At 34.9% G+C, this 20,872-nt stretch overlaps 1 protein-coding gene across 2 annotated transcripts in view; it reads left to right on the top strand.

The window, feature by feature from the left end:
* ZNF280C (zinc finger protein 280C) overlaps positions 1–20,872 on the top strand; it is a 53,948-nt gene that overhangs the window by 13,041 nt on the left and 20,035 nt on the right. For both annotated transcript variants that reach the window (XM_029240695.1, XM_029240697.1), the window contains exons 4-13: positions 1,136–1,282; positions 3,916–3,975; positions 4,075–4,211; positions 9,935–10,049; positions 12,728–12,901; positions 13,049–13,158; positions 14,734–14,954; positions 18,484–18,641; positions 19,325–19,425; positions 20,188–20,334. In XM_029240695.1, the coding sequence (XP_029096528.1) occupies positions 1,136–1,282; positions 3,916–3,975; positions 4,075–4,211; positions 9,935–10,049; positions 12,728–12,901; positions 13,049–13,158; positions 14,734–14,954; positions 18,484–18,641; positions 19,325–19,425; positions 20,188–20,334 (1,370 nt within the window). The remainder of the gene's footprint in view (positions 1–1,135; positions 1,283–3,915; positions 3,976–4,074; positions 4,212–9,934; positions 10,050–12,727; positions 12,902–13,048; positions 13,159–14,733; positions 14,955–18,483; positions 18,642–19,324; positions 19,426–20,187; positions 20,335–20,872) is intronic.

Here is a 20,872-nt window from a genome sequence, read left to right as displayed (position 1 = left end):
CTACTGTAGGTTTTTTTCTTGATCATTGTGCTAGGTGCTGGTGGATCCTTTCCATCTAGAGATTTATGTCCTTTAGAACTGGGAATTTTTCTTGTATTTTTCCTTTGATTATACCCCCTTTTTTCTCTGTTCTTTTCTGGGCCTTTATTACGTGAGTTGTACCTTTGAAATTGATTTTATAACAAACTTGTCTTCTCTATTTAGTATATGTATACTTTTTGACTTTTAGTTCCACTTACGGGCTGTTTACTCAATTTTGGCATTTTATTTTTCTTTACTGAATTTTGGCTATTTTATTTTTAATCTTTTTGCTTTGAGAATATTACTTTTTATAACATTCCTATCTTATCTCTTTAAAAATGCTAATTACAGCCTCTAATGTTTTCTCTTGTTCTCTGTATTATCTGTGTTTTCTTTAATATCTTTTGGTCCATTTTATTACTTTGGTCTTTCACATTGGAGATTTTAGTCATATTTCTGGGGCTTATTGGGTGTCTATCCATATTTAAGAATGAGGCACTAAAATGCTTCCTAGTAGCTCTGTGTGATTGGTCAGCACTTGTAGGCTGGTGGTATCCACAGTATGTTCTTTACTTAGTTTCTTCAGGTGAGAAATACGTAATCTGCTCTGGGATGGAATAAGCCTCACTTAATTATCCTATTTTCATTCCAGCATCTCATTCCTGCCTTGTCCTGTGCCTGGTATCCCTGAATCTGGTTCAGTTTTTCTAGCATATCTCCCACCTGTTGCTTCTTATTCTCAGTTTATCTCCCTTTTGTTAATACAGAAGTTTGTGGGGGGGTTTCAGATAATAGGTACAATCCTTTCATGGATATAATCATATTCTAGTCATAAAACTGAAACTCACTTTGATTGGATTTGATTGTTCCTAACATTTATTAGCCACTGTATAAATAACTACTGTCATCCATTATCTATCTAGCTAGATTAATTTTACTAGTTTAGATATTAGAGGTTGAGTTCCAAGTTTAATACTTCTGTTACCATTTACTGACAAATATCAGTTCAGTAATTGCTATCAGAATATTAAAGTACATCTTAAATATCATACTATGTATTGCAAAAAAACGTATTTAAAAAATAAAATTTGATTCTCTCTTTTTGAAAAATTAGATAATTCCAAAATGGCAGAACTGTTCATGGAATGTGAAGAAGAAGAGCTGGAACCATGGCAGAAGAAAGTAGAAGGAATTCAGGATGAAGATGATGATGAGCTGATCTTTGTTGGAGAGATACAAAGTTCAAAACCAGCCATTTCAAGTAAGCATTCACTTTCAGTGAAGCAAAGTTTTATAAGATGTTGCTTCTAATGGAAAACCTGGGGCTGTCTTATATGTCCTTGTTACTCTATAAGGAGCTGGAGGTGAGAGAGAGAGAGCATAGAGGTCAATAAGAATTTGTGAGAATCAGAGAGAGAATGTGGTTGGGGAGTTGAATAAGGAGATGTGAGAGGTAAAAATATCATATGAGAGAAAAGGAAAATGTTAACTAAATTACCTAAAGGTTAAGATTACCTAACAACATTGTAGGCCTTTTGAGATTAGAAATCATAATTTTATTGGAGCCAAGTAGCCTATTTACTTGTTTATTTGTTAATTTTTCTTTTTTTCCCTTAAGCCCAAATGTACCCGGAAAAGGAAGTATTGGAATGCTTTGCTTAAAATATCAGACTATTAAATAAGTTTGTGTTAGTCTCTGATGGAGTTTCTTACACCCAGGCAAGTGCCTCATCAGAGTCATCTTGATTCATGGCTACAAAAATTAAAAGGTGCTGGTCTGTGTACCAACATGGCCGTTAGCTTCTGGCCACACCCATCTTTCAGCAACTCCTGATTACTGTATATTCATGAAGAATATACAGTGGCCTGATCTTCAGCTGCTATATTGGGATGATGCAAGCAGTCAGCACACTTAATCCTTAATCCACACTTTCTAGGAGAATATGTCCGGTACCTTTGTGGATTTCTGGTAGAGTAATTAGACTTGACATTGTTATAATGTTAAAGTGAAGATATTAACGATACTTGTTAAGATGTCCAATCAGAAATGTGTAAAATGCAGAGGAACAACATACTGAGTTTCAGCGGAGAATGAGGAAACAGATTCTTCCTCATTATACTTAACTTTTGTTAAGCCAGGAGAATTTACCAAAGAATGTAGCCAGCATACCAGTGTTTTCTTGCTTACTATGGCAGTGTATAATAGTGTAGTTTAGAGAAAAGTTTGTAACTTTCTGAAAGCCTAGTTCTTACTTCTCTTGACTCTGAACTTAGAATAGCACTTCTATTCAGTTTTATAAAAGGTAGAATAATTTAATTTAGTTTAATTTTCGGTATCACTTCCTGTGGCAAATTGAGAGATGCTAAGTGGAGTGCGACTTCAAAGAAGTAGGCATGTTGGCATATTTGCTGCTGATAGAGGAACAGAATATTCTCTTAATGTTTCTTAGTCACTGTGATTATTTTTATACTGAAATATTGCCATATTTCAGTATTATTCAAATCATCTTATTGAAAGCATGACAGTTCACATTGGATTTATATCAGTTATAGATGACTAGTACTCAACTAGAATAATGTGTATTAGTATTTTTTTAATATCCATTTTTTAAAATTAATTTATTTATTTTTGGCTGCATTGGGTCTTCATTGCTGCGTGCGGGCTTTCTCTAGTTGCAGCAAGCGGGGGCTACACTTCATTGCGGTGTACAGGCTTCTCATTGCAGTGGCTTCTCTTGTTGTGCAGCACGGGCTCTAGGCGTGCGGGCTTCAGTAGTTGTGGCACACGGACTCAGTAGTTGTGGCTCGTGGGCTCTAGAGTGCAGGTTCCATAGTTGTGGTGCACGGGCTTAGTTGCTCCGCGGCATGTGGGATCTTCCGGGACCAGGGCTCGAACCCTTATCCCCTGCATTGGCAGGCGGATTCTTAACCACTGCACCACCAAGAAAGTCCTGTATTAGTTTTAAGTGATTCTGTCAGAAAGAAAATTGACCCCAGTGAAATTTCTTTTCTAAATAACTCAGAATTTAAATGATTTTATTGATGTTTTATGTGTGAGCCATAAAATATTTTAGCATATGGAACATGAGCTAAATATTTAAAAAGAACCACTGTAAGAGGGGGGATAAAAACTTGTGTTTGATACACTGCAGTCACCAAAAAGTACTATAGGAATAGCTCTTTACTGGTTTGGGTAAATACTTACCTTGAATTTCTGAACGAAAACAATACCAGGTTGTTTGAATGAGCAGATTTTTCTCCTAGAAGACTTCTGTAGTGCTTAGTCAGAAACCCTACTTTTGTGTGACCCTTTAATTTATAGAATTATTTTATGAGATCTGGTTCTTTTCTACTAGGAGGGGAAAAAGGAAATTTTTTGATGTCTTATGGGATTGTTTTGTCTGCTTTGTATCTTCTCCTGATTAGCAATTTTCTAAATTTTCATTTGATTTCTCAATAACCTAGAAGTTATGGGTTCACATGGGTATAAGAGTGAGCAATATTAAACTGATACAAGGTCATGTCAGGCTCAAATTGACTTTTGGTGTGGTAGGTAGATATGAGATACTTTTGTAAACTCTAGATTCAATTTAGTCTGCAGTCTCTGATGGTATCCCTTTCAGAAGTCAAGAGTAATGGTACAGATAATCCATCAGCTTGCCCATAATGAAGCTTCCAGGCTTTTAGGGGTGTGAATGTGGCATGGAGATTGGGGAAGGGCTTGATTTCCAGTCACAATAACCCAGGTCTATATACAACCCTGTCACCATTAAGAGAAAAAAATATACTTCAACTATTGGTTATATATGGATATATTTTTGGAAAGTTTTTTCTATTATTTTAATATATATTTCATTCAAATAAAAATTTTTTTAATAAATATAATTTTTACAGATATTTTGAACAGAGGTACTGCCAGCTCATCTTCAAAGGAATTAAAGACAGTCAGTCAAGGTATAGTATTATTGTATTATTTTAATTTTAAAGTGAAATATTTTGACAAAATTGGTTGTGTAGAGAAATATTCAATATTTTTGTAATTTTAAAATACAGGTGTTACTGATGTTTTCAAGCCTACAAGTGAATACTACAAACACCCGACATCAGATCCAGTGGCTGCCTTGCCTAGATTTCATCCTGAATCTAAATCTTCACATAGCTCTGATACTGTTCAGAGCATGTCTAAACCTGTAAGTGTTTCTAAAACTACAGAATTAGATCAGGGACACAGTGGATACTATGATACCCAGTCAGAATTGTGGACTATCATAGTTAGTCACCATCCCAGTAGAAACATAATCACTATCAGAAAATGTCACCATCTTTAAAGTGAGAGAGTGACATGGACATATATACACTACCAAACGTAAAATAGATAGCTAGTGGGAAGCAGCCGCATAGCACAGGGAGATCAGCTCGGTACTTTGTGACCACCTAGAGGGGTGGGATAGGGAGGGTGGGAGGGAGGGAGATGCAAGAGGGAAGAGATATGGGGACATATGTATATGTATAACTGATTCACTTTGTTATAAAGCAGAAACTGGCACACCATTGTAAAGCAATTATACTCTAATAAAGATGTTAAAAAGGAGCAAGGGAAAGTGGAAGGGCTATTATAAACAAGGAGCCTGTGATTGGGAGATTGGGATTAACACATATATACCATTTTTTTAACATCTTTATTAGAGTATAAAAAAAGAAAATGTCACCATCTTTATGATGGCTCAGCCAATACCCAAAATAATAGCTGCAGGAACTAACTATCCAACCTGTCAATAAATCAGGTAATATGCTTAAATTAAATAGGTGTAATATTGAAAACTATGCTATCTAAAGGTGAGTAAAAAAGTATAATCAGTAATGAAAATTGCATAATGGCAAAATTCTTAAGACAGTAAACTGAACCAGGCATTGTTTTTTTTTTTTTTTTTTTTTTTTGTGGTACACGGGCCTCTCACTGTTGTGGCCTTTCCCGTTGTGGGGTACAGGCTCTGGACGCGCAGGCTCAGCGGCCATGGCTCACGGGCCCAGCCGCTCCGCGGCACTTGGGATCTTCCTGGACCGGGGCACAAACCCGTGTCCCCTGCATTGGCAAGCGGATTCTCAACCACTGCGCCACCAGGGAAGCCCTTAAACCAGGCATTCTTAATTGGGAAGATTTTTCCAAGGTCATTATTGCTGTTTATTTTGAAAACATACTTTCATAGTTTAGTTTTTAAAACTTTTAACAGAAATAATATATAATGGTAATATTTAACATTTGTTAGTCTGTCAACATGGGTAAGTCTTAGTTCTAGATGCTATATATAAATTAATCTCTTTTAATTCTTATGACTTTCTTATGAGGTAAGCGCAGTTATTTCCCCCATTTTATAGTTGAGGAAACTGAGGCTCAGAGAGTCTAAATGATTCACTCAAGGCCACACAGCTGGTAATGATGGATCTGGGATTTCAATCCAGGTTAGCCCAGAGTTTTTAAAATATGCACATATACACATCCATACATACATTTAAGTATGTGCTTTTAAAAATAGAAGCATTGCCTTGGAGCAGTGGTGTATTTCACAGACCATTGGGGTTCCCTGAGACTCTCAGTAGTCTGTGAGGTCAAAACCATTGTCATAGTAACACTAAGACATTTGCCCTTTTCACTCTGTTAACATTTGCACTAGTGGTACAAAGGCAATGGAGGGTGAAACTGCTGGTGCCTTAATATGAGTCAAGGCAGTGCCACCCAACCCTACTAGTAGTTTTTGTATCGGTGGCCACCAAGCACTCACAGTAGAAAAATTTCACTTTCACTTAAGAATATTCTTGAGGAAATAATAAATTGTTTCTAATTTTATTAACTTTCAACCCTTGAATACACTTCTTTTTAAATATTCTGTGTGACGAAATGGGTAGTATGCATCATAAAGCATTTCTGTATCTGCAGTATAGAGTTTTTCTTGAGGAAAAGCACTTGTGAGATTGAATTGCAAGCTGAACTAGCTGTTTTTTTTAAATAGAATGCCATTTTTACTTGAAAGGATGACTGATAAAGCACCATGGAGTAATTATTTATTGCTGCTTAACAATAGTACCACAAACTTAGAAGCTTAAAGCAATATATACTTATTATTTCATGGTTTCAATGAGTCTGGAGTCAGGGTATGGCTTAACTGGGTCCTCTGCTGGGCCAGTCTGCAATCAAGGTGTCAGGCAGAGCTGCAGTATCAGTTAATACTGCTCCCAAGCTCACGTTGTTGGCAGTATCCAGTTCTTTGTGGGTTGTCAGACTGAAGGTGTCAGTTCTTGCTGCTGTCAGCTGGAGACCGTCCTCAGTTCCTTGCCGTGTAGGCCTTCCTAACATGACTTGCTTGCTTCCTCAAAGCCAGCAAGGGAAAGATGGCCTATGTAACATAATCAGGTACATCCCGTCACTTTTGCCATATTCTCTTGGTTAGAAGCAATCACAGGTCCCGCCCACACACAAGGGGAGATTATACAAGTGTTAATATCAGGAGGAAGTTATGGGGGCCACCTTTAGAGTCTATCTGCCACACACAGTTTTTCAGTACTCAGAAATATACAAAGCATGCCTATCATGGAAGAAAACTGATACTATGCTTGCCAATGATAAAATTTGAGTTTTCAAGCAAAAAATTCAATATTGGAAAACCTATATCTGTATTCCGAGATTATTATCAATCATGATATGAGCCCTGGACTAATGGTCCAAGAAACCTGGATTGAAAATGAGACTTGAATGCTGATTCTGTCTTTGTTCCTAAGTAGAGCATTTTCACAACCTCTGTGGGCCTCACTTTCTTCATTTCTAAAATGACAACCTTTACCCAGACCGCTGGCTCTCAAACTTGGATTCTCTAAGTATCCACAGGCTGTTCTTAATGTTTTTATAAACTTAATAGGTGCACCTGATAATTGCAGGCTACAAGAAATGCAAAAATTATTTGATTTTAGCTGGAATCAGATTAACTCAGTGGTTTCCTCATACTGTAATAAGCTGTCTGGCATTTAGGAAAAACAAACCAGGGAATTCCCTGGCAGTCTAGTGGTTAGGACTCGGCGCTTTCACTGCAGTGGGCCTGGGTTCAATCCCTGGTCGGGGAACTAAGATCCCACAAGCCATGCGGTGAGGCCAAAAAAAAAGGGGGAAAAAAAGGAAAAACAATAAAGGAAACATCATTATTTAAATACAGATAGATGAAAATCATTCCTATGTTGGACCCAGGGAAGAAGAATAATAAGGAGGAGGGATATGTTGCGTGTTAGAAAAGTTAGAAACTAGAGCTCATCCAAACTCAGAATTTTTTGTTTCTGTGGGCATGGTTGTTTAATCAGAGTTACTCAATCAGGTTCCCAATCCTAGAGAGTTTTTTAAAAATAGAGATTTTTGTCAGTTGGTCTTGGGTGAGACCTGGGCATAATAGATTAAAACAGAAAAATCTCCAGGTGATTCTGTTATGCAGCCACAGTTGAGGATGACATATATTCTAAAATGAATTGAGAATCCTATGTTAGGGAATTTTCTCTGAAATTCTTAAACTTTTTCATTCTCTTTAACCTCAATAACTCTTTTCGGCAGGCAGGGACATAATTATTATTATCCATTTTAAAGTAAGTGTGATATAGCTTAAGGCACAGGCTTCGTAATAAGGCCGACCTTTGTTCTAATTCCAGCTTCATCATCAGTAACAAGCTGGGTTGTACTGGGAACCTTACTTAACCATACTTAACTTTAGCTTACCTGTTTATAAAATAGGAGATCATATTAGGTCTTCATTAGTAACTGCTGTGACAACTTCTTAACAGAATACATGTAGTACAGATCTTCTTTGACTTCTTTGATGGGGTTACATCCTGATAAACACATCGTAAGTTGAAAATATCCTAAGTTAAAAATGCATTTTTGGGCTTCCCTGGTGGCGCAGTGGTTGAGAGTCCGCCTGCCGATGCAGGGGACGCGGGTTCGTGCCCTGGTCCGGGAAGATCCCACATGCCGCAGAGCGGCTGGGCCCGTGAGCCATGGCCGTTGAGCCTGCGCACCTGGAGCCTGTGCTCCGCAACCGGAGAGGCCACAACAGTGAGAGGCCCACATACCGCCAAAAAAAAAAAAAATGCATTTAATACACTTAACCTACCAAACATCATAACTTAGCCTAGCCTATGTTAAACGTGCTCAGAACACTTACATTAGCCTGTAGTTGGGCAAAATCATCTAATACAAAGCCTATGTTATAATAACGTGTTGAATATCTCATGTAATTTATTGAATACTGTACTGAAAGTGAAAAACAGAATGGTTGTAAGTATATTGATTGCTTACCCTCGTGATCACGTGGCTGACTGGGAGCTGTGGCTTGCTGCCACTGCCCAGTATCGAACCACATATCACTAGCCTGAGAAAAGATCAAAATTCGAAGTATGGTTTCTGCCGAATGCGTATCGCTTTCACAACATCGTAATATGGAAAATCGTAAGTTGAACCATCGAAAGTCCGGGACCTTGTGTACTGTGAAAGAGGCAAGTACATTTTAAACGGACAATAATTGGTGGCTACTATTTCAGTTGCAAAGGAATAACTTGAATCTCATAAGTGACTTACCCAAGGTTCCATAGTTAAATAAATGGACAAGTCTTCCGAATCCTAGTGTATCACCTTTTGTACCTTACCATTGTATTTGGTATCTTTCTGAACTACTTTATGAGATATTAAAAAATCCCAATTGGAGAATTATTTTAACAAGTTATTTGTTTAATAATATATCTGCTCTCTGAAATGGTGGTACTTAATTGACCAGAGTTATCACCTAGGAAAGGATTTAAAGTAAAGTGTTAAGTTTGTTTGGAGGAACTTCTGTTAAAGAACTATTTTGGGAATTGCTAGTAAATATTTTCCATTTTTAAGTGCAAATATTTGGAGAAAATATTTACCTTGTAGTTAGATTGTGCTTGGTTACAATTAAGTCATATAGCTATTATTGATTTTATATAATACATGGTAAAGCTCAAATGCAGAAATCTGCCTGTTATGCCTCAAATTCTAGGAATAGAATGGTTTGTGTCACTTCAATATCTGTCTCCATAACAAGTCTCTGTCAACAGAAAACTTAGTAGCAAAGTAAAATTCTTAATACATGATTGTCTCTCTCAACTTGTAAGCACAAAACACGCAAGCAGGATCCTTATATTCCCATGATAAAGGTAGTATGTATGGGGTTTGGTGCAGAGTGGGACAGGGGTTGAAAAGAAACGGAAGAGAATTTTGTTTTCTGCAGATGGTTAGTGTGGTATATAGAGTACATCAATCAGGACTATATTTTATACACAGGTGTCTGGTCCTCTTTTTTCCACTGAACTTTATATTAGAAACATTTCTTTGTCATTGGCTGTTTCTGAAAAACTTAATGTTGCATGATAGTCTATTATTTAATTTATTTAACCGTTCCACCATTGTTGGACATACAGGTTTTTAATTTTTGCTATTATAAATAATTCTCCATTAAATATTTTCATTTCCTTAGCATAAAGTCTTGGAAATGGACTATTTAGAATAATTGGATCAAAGGATATGAACTTTTTAAAGCCCTTGATAGATACTCCCAAAATTTTCTTGCAGAAAAGTTGTACCAAAATATAACCTCTACTTTGCTAGTAATATCATTATTTTTAAATGTTAACTGTTTATTTAAAACTAACTTTAGATTTTCAGAAAAATTACAAAAATAATCCAGAGAGTTCTCATGTACCCTTTACCTAGTAGATGCTGATTTTGACAGCAAGTAATAAATATCTTTGTGTTTTATAACTTACTAGTAATTGAATCATTAAGGTTATCTTTATAGTATTGACATAGTTAAATTTACCTTTATAAAACTTTGTAAAACGAAATAATTATAACTTATTACAGGATTTTATAAAGACTTCATCACAAGATGAATCGGATGATTCTTCAGATCTGGTGTTAGACTTGACCCAGGATTCAATACCACTATGCCAAGATGGAACAGCAATTTATATAGGAGGTTTGGTTTGGCAGTTTTTATAAATATAATAAAAAGAGACTTGATGAATATATATATACGATGGATTTCTATTTTGAAGCCTGTATCTTCATGCTATGTTTTTCATATATTGTAAAATGGAAGCTAATCATTCCTGAATGTCTTTCTTGGGTGATTTTATATAAAATCGTATTTAATGATAGAATAGTTTATTTCTTTTTATTAAGTTGGCTAACATATTCTTTGAGCTCATTCTCACTTGGAGCCAGCCATGCACTGAAAAATCTTAATATAATTTCTGTGAGTCAGGGAAGTCCCCTGATACCCTAATACTATGGTTTAAAAAAAAAGTATTAATTACTTGGTAATTAGTATGAGAAAAAATGCATGGTTATAGTTGATTTCTTAATAGGCTAGAGTCTTTCTATCAAAATTAATGTTGTAGATGTGATAGTTAAATATGGTTATAGGGTAGTAGTATAAAATGGCAATACTAAAGAAATAAGTGATTTGCACATAGTAACTACTCAGTAAATATCCATTGAAGGAATAATGAAAATTTCCAATTAAAGAAGAATTACAGTTCTTTGATTGTATACCATAACAAAGTTCTTCATTAACCTGAAATAGTATGCCATGAAGTTTTATCTAGTTGAGAAATTCCCTGTTATCAAAGCAATTATTGTTTCTGTGTTAGCAAATTTGATGTATTTCACTAACTGGAGAAAGGTACACAAAAATTTTTGTGAATATTTAAATTGTTTACTCACAAGTTAGTATATATTTACAAAACCAAAATAGAAAGAAATTTATAGTAATATGTGCGCCAAAAACATTTTCCCTTGATAATATTTGGTTTGATAATCACTTATCTAGGCGCCACTTATCTAGTGAGTAAAATAACCAAGAACCAAAATAAATAAGATGAAATAGATGTCTGAAATCTGATTTTATAATGCACACAGTCTTTATTCATAGAAAAAATCTGAATTCTTGAAGCTTCCACTCTCTCTCTCTCTAAGTTGTTATACTGCAAAGAGTGGAACTTTGCCCTAATGGTAAATAGGGTTATAGTTGATTAGGAAGATATAGGGTTGAGCCTCTATTCTAAATATTTCTGTAGCCTTTATTAAATCACCTAACCTCTTTACACCTCAATTTTCTCATATTATTAAAATAGATATTTTTATTTTTCTCACATAATGCATTCATTTTCTAGACCTGAAATCAGCCATTTAGCTATATAATTTTGATTCTTGCTCTGTTTATCTCAGGGCTTTTTTGAGGCTCAAATGAGATAAGTGAGAAGTGAAAAATTCATTAAAGCATTGAAAGACTTGACAATAAACATTGTTAGCATGATAATTATGAATAGTAATATGCACTATGTGTTCAGAAGCATGATTAATGGACTCCTGTCTAGGATGATCATAGGATATTGGAGATGGCTGGATTTGAACTTGATTTTAAAGAAGGAGAATGGGATTTTTATTGGCACTGTTGAGGATAGCGAACAGCACAAGCCAAAGGCAACACAGATAAATAAGTTGAAGAATCAGAATTTAAAACTATTGAGCTCAGAGTTATTTTATTTAACTTGGAGATTTATGCATGCTTTAAAAATTATATATAAAACAGCCTATTAGATAACTAGTTGCCTAGTCCAAAATACCAGCACTCATTGGTTGTTCAGTGAACCTAAGCAACTGAGAAGAATGTTAGTGTGATTACACAGAAATCAGTCCTAAGTGTCTGCAATATAGCTGTCAGTAATCATGTGCTTGAAGATGGAAAAAAATCATTTCTGTGTTATCTCAAAGAATGAAACGCAGATTTGACAGAGGAGCCCACTGGTGTAATACTCTTATTTTCCTGGCATATATCTATTCTGCTTCTCCTATTAGTATACAGTTGGGAGCATTAAAACATGTGCAGTTTTAGAATCTTTATCACAAAGTACAATTGTGTGTTATTTTCAAAAGGGACTTTTTCTGGGTCTGGTTATAGCCTAAATAGCCCCACTTCTCTTGCAAATACCCTGAATTGCATAATTCTTTAGCCTTTAAGTGATGGTTTTCAAACTCAAAACTATTTTCAGCAATGAAATCTCTATTCAAACAGAATTTTATGTAAAAGTCTCATTTTTTTTTAAAGTAAAATGAGAATTTCTCTGTCTGACATGCCCACTGAATTCCCTAAAACAGAACCATTAGGCTCAGGGGAACATAGTTTGAAAGCCATCATACTAACTCCAAACCTTTTCATATGAGTAAGTGAGGTATTGTCATTCAAGATATTTAAGATTAGTTGTTTCTACTTTGCATGTAGGAGTTAAATAGATAATTTAAACTACCCATCAGGTTGTTAAGTGGGAAAAGAACCAACTTGGTTTTCCATTAGATATCTTAGGACTTTTTTTAAAGTATCTTAAGGAGTTTCTCTAAGTTTTTAGATTAGAATATAAATTGTCTGTGTAGTCCATAATGGTTATTTGTGCAGTTTCTTTCTACCTATTGATCATATAAATTTTGGTCATTCTTTATTGTCAGTTGTATGATATGGTAATTCAATTATATTACCTTTATCCCCAAAGTATTCTTACTTAATTTTAAATGTAAGGCCATTTTAGTAGCATTTGTAAGCAATATTCTATACTAAAGCAATTTCAAATATCTTTCCCACTATTTTAATCATTGTAGATCTAGAAGACTCTCCGCCTATAATAATGGAATGTTCTTCTCTTTCTCAACAAAACGTTGTTAGTCCAAAAAAGCCAAAGATCACCGAAGGAGTTTCTGACATAAATCCTTGTGCTTCATTGTCTTTAATGAACACTCCTTCAGTGACATCCTCCCCTGTCTTGCTATCAAAAGGTAAATATGAATCTGGCGTATAAAAAAGAAATTGTATTATTTATACATAAATTTCAGAAATTGTGATGAAGTTTAAAACTGTTATTACTGGTTGGGTTTAAGGTTAAAAAAGGAGAATTTGACTCAAAACTCCTTAATTTATTTTAGGTACAAATACCTCACCAACTCTCCATAAAACTGCAACACCTCTTCTAAGATCTTGTCCAAAGTGCAATGTTCAGTTCAATCTTTTGGATCCTTTGAAATTTCACATGAAGGTAAAACTTTTTCAAAATTTGATTTTTAAAAATATTCACAAATCTCTGAAAATATTAATATTAAAATATTAAGGATTGATATATAGTAAATGCTAGTTTATCCAGATATTTAGATAAGAAATCTTCTCATTGGTATTTTCATATAACTTAAGTAAAAATTGATACTCATAATGATTAACTTTATAAGAGATTTTAAAATCCTTCCCAATCATTAAATTATTAAAATTAAGTTTACAAACACTACATATTATATTTTAATTTTTAATGAAATAATATATTAATCAGGATATTTTATTGACTAGGTCATGCCATTCTTCAAACTTTTTGTAAAGCAGGCATTTTATTAGGTGCTTAATCTTTCATGTAACTTAATTCCTTTTTTTATGTTATTTTTTGTCCATGGTGATATATGCATGTCACATTACTCAATGAAAATCTTAGTCTTGCATTTTAATTTTTAGCACTTAGACATAAATTCCTAATGGTGGAGCATTTAATATGAAATGATAGTTTTAACTCAATCCAGAATATAGTATGCGTAGTTGTTATAAATTAATTCTAGATTTATATTGGTGTAAGAAGCTCTTGTAATTAGGTTTTAGGTAATTTTCAAAGTACTAATGAAAATACTTTAAAATATTTTAGTAGATACTACAGTGTCCTTTGTGTCTGTGGAAAGATAGTCCGTATTCTTTTTGTATGCCCAGTATAAATGGCAGGAAGGGGGGAACGAGGCAAGAAAAAAGGTAGTGTAGGATATATGCAGAAAAGAAGGGATGAGAAGAATACAAGGTAAAGAAAACTATTTAGTAAAAGTTATTGCTCACTATTTCAAGGATTGGCAATTTTTTCATTGAAATTCAGCATTTTACAAAAAAATGTATAAAGAAAAGGAGCATCCTGGAATTCCAATTACAGTCTCTTTATTCTTGGGCAAAACTGTATTTGATCTATCACTATTTCCATCTCCCTGAGTGTGACTTCTGTTAACTGGACTTTGGGCTTTGGTTTTAAAAGTAAGAAGTAACTTCTACAATGCTTTCAGGTTTCCTATTTATGTAATATTCTGTAGAGATACACAATCAAGTGATGTTTTTATGTTTTGCATCATAGATAGAGAAAAGAAAGGAATGAGTTTGTTAGTTATCTTTAGTTTATTTAATTTGGGGGTAATTATAGTCACATGATTCAAAAAGTATAAGAAGGAATATAGTGAAAAAATCTCACCCCGACTCCTGTTTGCCTAGTTTTCAATACAACTCACAAAGGAATCATTTTTTATTAACTTGTTTTGTATCCTCTTTGATTTTCTTCCTGCGTATACCGGCACACGTGAATGTTCTTATTTTCCATCTATTAATATACACAAATCATAGCATGTTATATATACTTCTGCACCTAGAGAAAGTGACAGACTTTTTCTAAAATGTAGCTTTTATTTATTGTTTGTGATTAAAACTATGTGAGACTGTCTTTCCACATGAGCTGGCCCTAGTTATAAACACAGAATCATTTTTTGGTGTCTAATTTTTAAAAGAAATATAAATAAGGCTTATATATTTTTTTCTCTTTCAGCGTTGTTGTCCAGACATGGTAAATGCATTTTTGGGAATGATTAAAGTGGAACTTTCCAGTACTGAAGATAAAAATGAGACTGGTGCAGAGAAAGGAAAATTGATTATGTTAGTTAGTGACTTTTACTATGGAAGACATGAAGGAGCTGTTGATGAGGAAGAGAAGACTTATACAACATTTAAATGCTTCAGTTGCTTGAAAGTTCTTAAAAATAATCTTAGGTATGTAAATACTTATTTCTATTTCTATTTGAAAATTGGGATGCTACAGATGTAAATATTGTATTTCTTTTTCTGTGCCATCCTAGATAAGCAATTTTAACTTTCTACTAAGAATAAAGGCAGATTTTCATGTTGAAAAGCTTTTATCTTTTCTTGTATTTTTAGGAGTTTGACACTTGGATCCACTTTAGTTGTATTTCTTTCAGATAGCTTAAGAAAGGACAAAATTTATTTTAAGCTAGGAGAAAATCATTCTTTTCTCTGTATTTATCATTGAACTAGGAATTTCCGTGAGATATTTTTATTAAAATTTTAACTGCTTCTGAATCTTATTTTTCCTATCACAAGAAGAACCACTTTATCCAATTTTACCTCCTCCATGTTTGTTTTATTTAATGTTCTCTTTTACAGTTCATATTTATAATTTTAGTACATTTTCCTTACAGAAGAAGTGATTTTTTTTGATCATCTAGAGAAGTACCAGTTCTTTTTTTTTTTTTTAATTTATTATTTATTTTTGGCTGTGTTGGGTTTTTGTTGCTGCACGCGGGCTTTCTCTAGTTGCAGCGAGCGGGGTCTACTCTTCGTTGCGGTGCACGGGCTTCTCATTGCGGTGGCTTCTCTTGTTGCAGAGCACCGGCTCTAGGCACGCGGGCTTCAGTGGTTGTGGCACGTGGGCTCAGTAGTTGTGGCTCACGGGCTCTAGAGCGCAGGCTCAGTAGTTGGGGCGCACGGGCTTAGTTGCTCTGTGGCATATGGGATCTTACTGGACCAGGGCTCGTACCCGTGTCCCCTGCATTGGCAGGCAGATTCTTAACCACTGCGCCACCAGGGAAGCCCAGAAGTACCAGTTCTGTGCAACATGTCTGCTTTGATTTTATAATTTAACACATTTTCAAAGTAGAGATTTAATTCTCAATGGAATTCTGAGGAGTTATACATGTATGCTTCAAATTTTAGGAGCTTATACTTTGCAGTCTTTGAGTTATATGGCATATTACATATCTATCATCCTAAGTGAAATATAACAAGAACAAAGTAACAAGATATATTGATTGGTATTTTTTAATTGGCTATATAGCCTGACATTGTTTTTCCAATATTTTATTATAAAAAATTTCAAATAGTCAGCAAAGTTGAGAAAATTTTACAGTGAACATCTCTATATATTTACCACCTCAATTCCAGCATTAATATTTTACTCTACTTGCATTACTACATATCTATTTATCCATAGATCCATCTGAGTTTTTTATACTTTCCAGAGTAAATTGCAGACATCAATGCACTTCCCTTAGGTCAGATACATATATGCATATGTATGTCTGTACCTATATTGTGACACATACACGCTTATAAACTTTTAAAAATATTTACCCTTGAAAACCATCATTTATAACTAGCATTCTTAAACATTCTATAGGTAGGTCATTTCTAAGCTCAGCATTTATTTTTCCTGGTGAATTCTTGGGTCCAAAATGAAGTACATAGAAAAACACTGAAATACCCTGTAATATAAGCCTAAAACACTTGTGAATGCTACATTTATGGTAGCGTTTTATAGTTTTCAAAGACCTTTCACTTATATTATTCATATGAGTTTTCACACTTCATTACCTCCTTTTATCAAGCCCTACCAGCCATCAATTGCTAATGGTCCCAGTAGCTTAACAGAAGAGAAATTGTTATTTGCTATGTAACACTGAAACAATGTTACGATAAAACTCTGTGACTCAGGACTTCCCTGGTGGCGCAGTCGTTGAGAGTCCGCCTGCCGATGCAGGGGACACAGGTTCGTGCCCCGGTCCGGGAGGATCCCACATGCCGCGGAGCGGCTGGGCCCGTGAGCCCCGGCCGTTGAGCCTGTGCATCCGGAGCCTGTGCTCCGCAACGGGAGAGGCCACAACAGTGAGAGGCCCGCGTACCGCAAAAAAAAAACCAAAAAACTCTGTGACTCATAAAAACAGAGTAGAACAGTGGTTACCAGGGATGGGGGAATTGGGGATATGTTATTTAGGGGCACAAACTTGGAACTTTTTATAGATGAATAAGTCCTGGAGATCTAATGCACAGCATAATGGTTATAGACAACAATACTGTGTTATAAACTTCAAAGTTGCTAAGAGACTAGATCTTAATTATTCCTACCATAAAAAAAGAAATTATAATTATCTGATGTGATAAAGGTGGTGGTTTTAAGGGATGGTAGACCCTAATAGCTCAAGATTTCTCCTCTCAGCCCTGTCAACATATTGTAGTATATTTTTCCCTACATCGAGTGTCACCAAAACCAGTTAGGGTTATTTTATTCTGAGAATAGCCTTGTGAGGGGTTTCCTTTTTTCCACATCTCCATCTACTGGTTTAAGAAGTGTGAGCTGCTGATGGGGGCAGGGTAATAACTGAGAGATAGCTAGTTAACAGATTATTTTATACAAATAAATTTTACTAAAGTTGTGAGCTGAAAGGTTAATGGCTCATGACCTTTATATGTAAATATTTAGGCAAGACTAGGATTTTTAAATAGATTTTAATAGAGATGATATTAAAATGAAAGGGGGAAAAAAGATATTTCAAAGTGTACCATAAGCAGCTCTAAAGATAAGTGGTGTTTTGGAGGTGTGAAGAGATAAATGTTAAAACCTCTGTAATAAGTGCTGCCTAGGTTGCTGACATTATTACTTCATTTCAAGATTATTTCCTTTAGGGACTCATAGTGACTAGCTATTAATATTTGACCCAGACTTGAGATTGTAATTTTGATTAAATAACTTTACTTTGAAATTCAGTAAAACATTTCAGTAAGCCGTTTGAAATAGATATGCCTGTTTATATTGTACTCTCTGCCATTAAAGGTCATAGTTCCTTCTCATAAGAAGCCTTTTAGGGAATCTGACATAGCAGAATGTAGAACTGAAAAATGGACTGTGCTACAAAGGGCACAGTCTGTGAGTTAAAATGAATTGTTTGTGCTAACAGTAAACCTGTATCATTAAATAAAAGATTCTTGTAATTATAGGTATTAAAATTGCTATTACATGCATGTAGAAACCAAGACACAAATAAAAATACTAACAATTTGTCTTTTAAGCAGCTGAAAGCTATTGTATATCGCAAGGCTGTCAAAAGATTTCTCTCATGATTCTGTAGCTGCTCTTGGTGGTAGAGTTTCCTTTAAGTATTTTATTTTAAAATGTAAATAGTATTTCATGTATGGAAAAGAAGCCTGCTGTTTTTCTTTACAAAAAAATTTTAATCTGAAATAATGGTGAGGAAGCAAATTAGCAGTATTTCGTATTAACTATATTAATGGATTATTTTAAAACAAAGATGCAAAGAAGAATGTTCACTGATGCACTTAATGAAAGTGATCATTTGAATTGCACACTTTTCCAGAGGACTGTATGGCTTTAGAGGTGTTATTTTGAGTAATACAACTGCATTTTTAACATTTAGGTTCAGATACTTATTGTGAGATTTGTCTTTGGTTATAAATTTGAATATTTGAACCTGTTCACAATCATTTATAGGTTTATGAACCACATGAAACATCATTTGGAACTTGAGAAGCAGAACACTGAGAGCTGGGAAAACCACACCACCTGCCAGCACTGCTACCGTCAGTATCCCACACCATTCCAGCTGCAGTGTCACATTGAGAGCACACACACTCCCCATGAGTTTTCTAGTAAGTCACAATTTTATTAAAATCCTGAACATTAATGATTTTGATTATCTAACCTATGAGGAATCCTTAAGAATTCTGATGGAAAAATAAGAATAAGAAATAGATTTTGTAATTTGGGGGCAAAGTTGAAAGCATATTTTAACTTGTATAAACTTTTCAATAAAATTACTTACTAAAATTGAAGTCCCTCTTGTAAATTGAAACTTTCTTGGCATAACTTATGCATTGTATGTAGGAAGTAAATTACAAAACTCAGATTCCCTGGTTTGCAAATATAAAATTAATGGTCTTCATTTACACTCTAATAAGAAAAGTAACTGCAGTGATAGTTAAAATCACAGAGTCTGGAGTTAGCTTGGATTCAAATCCCAGCTCTGCCTCTTAATACAGCTGTGAGATGTCAGTCAAGTTAATTAATCTTTCTGTGCCTCAGGTTCCTCATCTGAAAAAATGGGGATAAAAATTAACAGTACAGCTCTCAGTGATGGTATGAGAATGAAACAAGCTAATACTAAGTAAAGTCCTTAGAACAGCATTACAAAGTTAACCACAGTAGAATTGTTGGAACCACCATCACCACTATTATTATTATTACTTGTTGTTGCTGTTGTTATGGATGTGCAAACTGAATCTTTGATTTATACATCCTTAAAATGATGTAATGTGTTTTTTTCCACTTTCAGCTATTTGTAAAATCTGTGAATTATCATTTGAAACAGAACATACTCTTTTACAACATATGAAGGACACTCATAAACCCGGTGAAATGCCATATGTTTGCCAGGTACACACACATTTTATTGTGTATTTAGGTGTTTAATTTTCACATGCCATGAAATAGTATTGTTCTTTTTTTTTTAAATAAAAATGAATTACTAAAATGAAGACCCTCTTCAATAGTTGAAACTCTTGGTTTAACTCATGTATGTGTGGGGGGTGGGTTGGATTTGACCTATGGGCCATAGTTTGCTGACCCCTCTGCTAGACAAACAAAAAGCCCTGCTGGAGAAAGACAAACATATTGACTTTCTTACCCTGTAGGGAAGAATATAGATGTGTTAGAGAAATCGGAAATACTGTTAGTTACGGGGAACTCAACTAAAGGCTTTGGGGCCAGTATTTTTCCAGAATTTCAAGTGGTCCCCAGTAAGATAGCAAGATAAAGATAAATTGCCTCTGTTACAGCCTGGATGCTATTTAAAATCCAAAGAAGAGGATCCTCGTTTGATGTAACAGGAAAAACTTTATAGGTCAAGAGGTGTCAGACTTTGAAAATTCAAGTCAGGATGGGGATGGGGGGTAGTAGATCTGAAAAGAAGGGAATCTACTGATGTTTAGGAATATCCCTAAACTTTGAAAGACAACTTTTCTGCTTCAGAGATTATCTGTATTACTTGCAGTCAGGATCCTTGGTTGTATAGGCAGCAGAGCTGAATTAGTAGTATATCATGTTACTCTAAACAAATGACTTATTGTGGCTACTTTGATATAATTGCATATCAGTTACAAATTTTCAAGTTAAATTAAATCTTCTTTATATTTCTAGGTTTGCCAGTTTAGATCATCAACATTTTCTGATGTAGAAACTCATTTTAGAGCATCCCATGAAAATACTAAGAACTTGCTATGTCCATTTTGCCTCAAAGTTAGTAGAATGGCAACCCCCTACATGAATCATTACATGAAGCATCAGGTAAGATTTAGCAGTTCTTATTTGTTCATTTTGTCTTAGTGAAAAGGTTATATATATAAACTTAGAACATCGGTTAGATTTGTTCTAGAAGGAAAGCAAAGTTGTTCCAAATGACACCATTAATTCATAATTTATGCTGAAATACTTGTGAAACTTCCACTTCTCCTTGTCTGCTTCCTGGTGATGATGAGGCTCATGGATAGTGAAAATTCTGAAAGGTAGGTACAAATAGGAGCGTAGTGTGGAGGGGAAGAGGAAAGATGAGTGGAATATTTATATTGGACATTTCAAGGGTTTAAGAGTGGTGAGAATGGGAATGATTTTAAAGAGCAGGGAAAAGGATAAGTTTGAACTAAGGAAGATAAGATTGAGGATTCACAATCTTCTGTTTTCCTCTTTCTCTTCAAACTTTATCTCCACTTTCTAGTCCACCTTCCCCCGCCCCCGCTCCACGGCTTGTGGATCCCTGACCAGGGATCAAACCAGAGGCCCCTGTAGTGGAAGCGCAGAGTCCTAACCACTGGCCCTCCAGGGAATT

This window comes from Monodon monoceros, unplaced genomic scaffold, assembly GCF_005190385.1.
Source record: "Monodon monoceros isolate NGI ecotype Baffin Bay Population unplaced genomic scaffold, NGI_Narwhal_1 Super_Scaffold_22, whole genome shotgun sequence".
Lineage (NCBI taxonomy): Eukaryota > Metazoa > Chordata > Mammalia > Artiodactyla > Monodontidae > Monodon > Monodon monoceros.
Note: the sequence above shows the minus strand (reverse complement) of the source record. Positions and strands in the feature narration are given on the sequence as shown.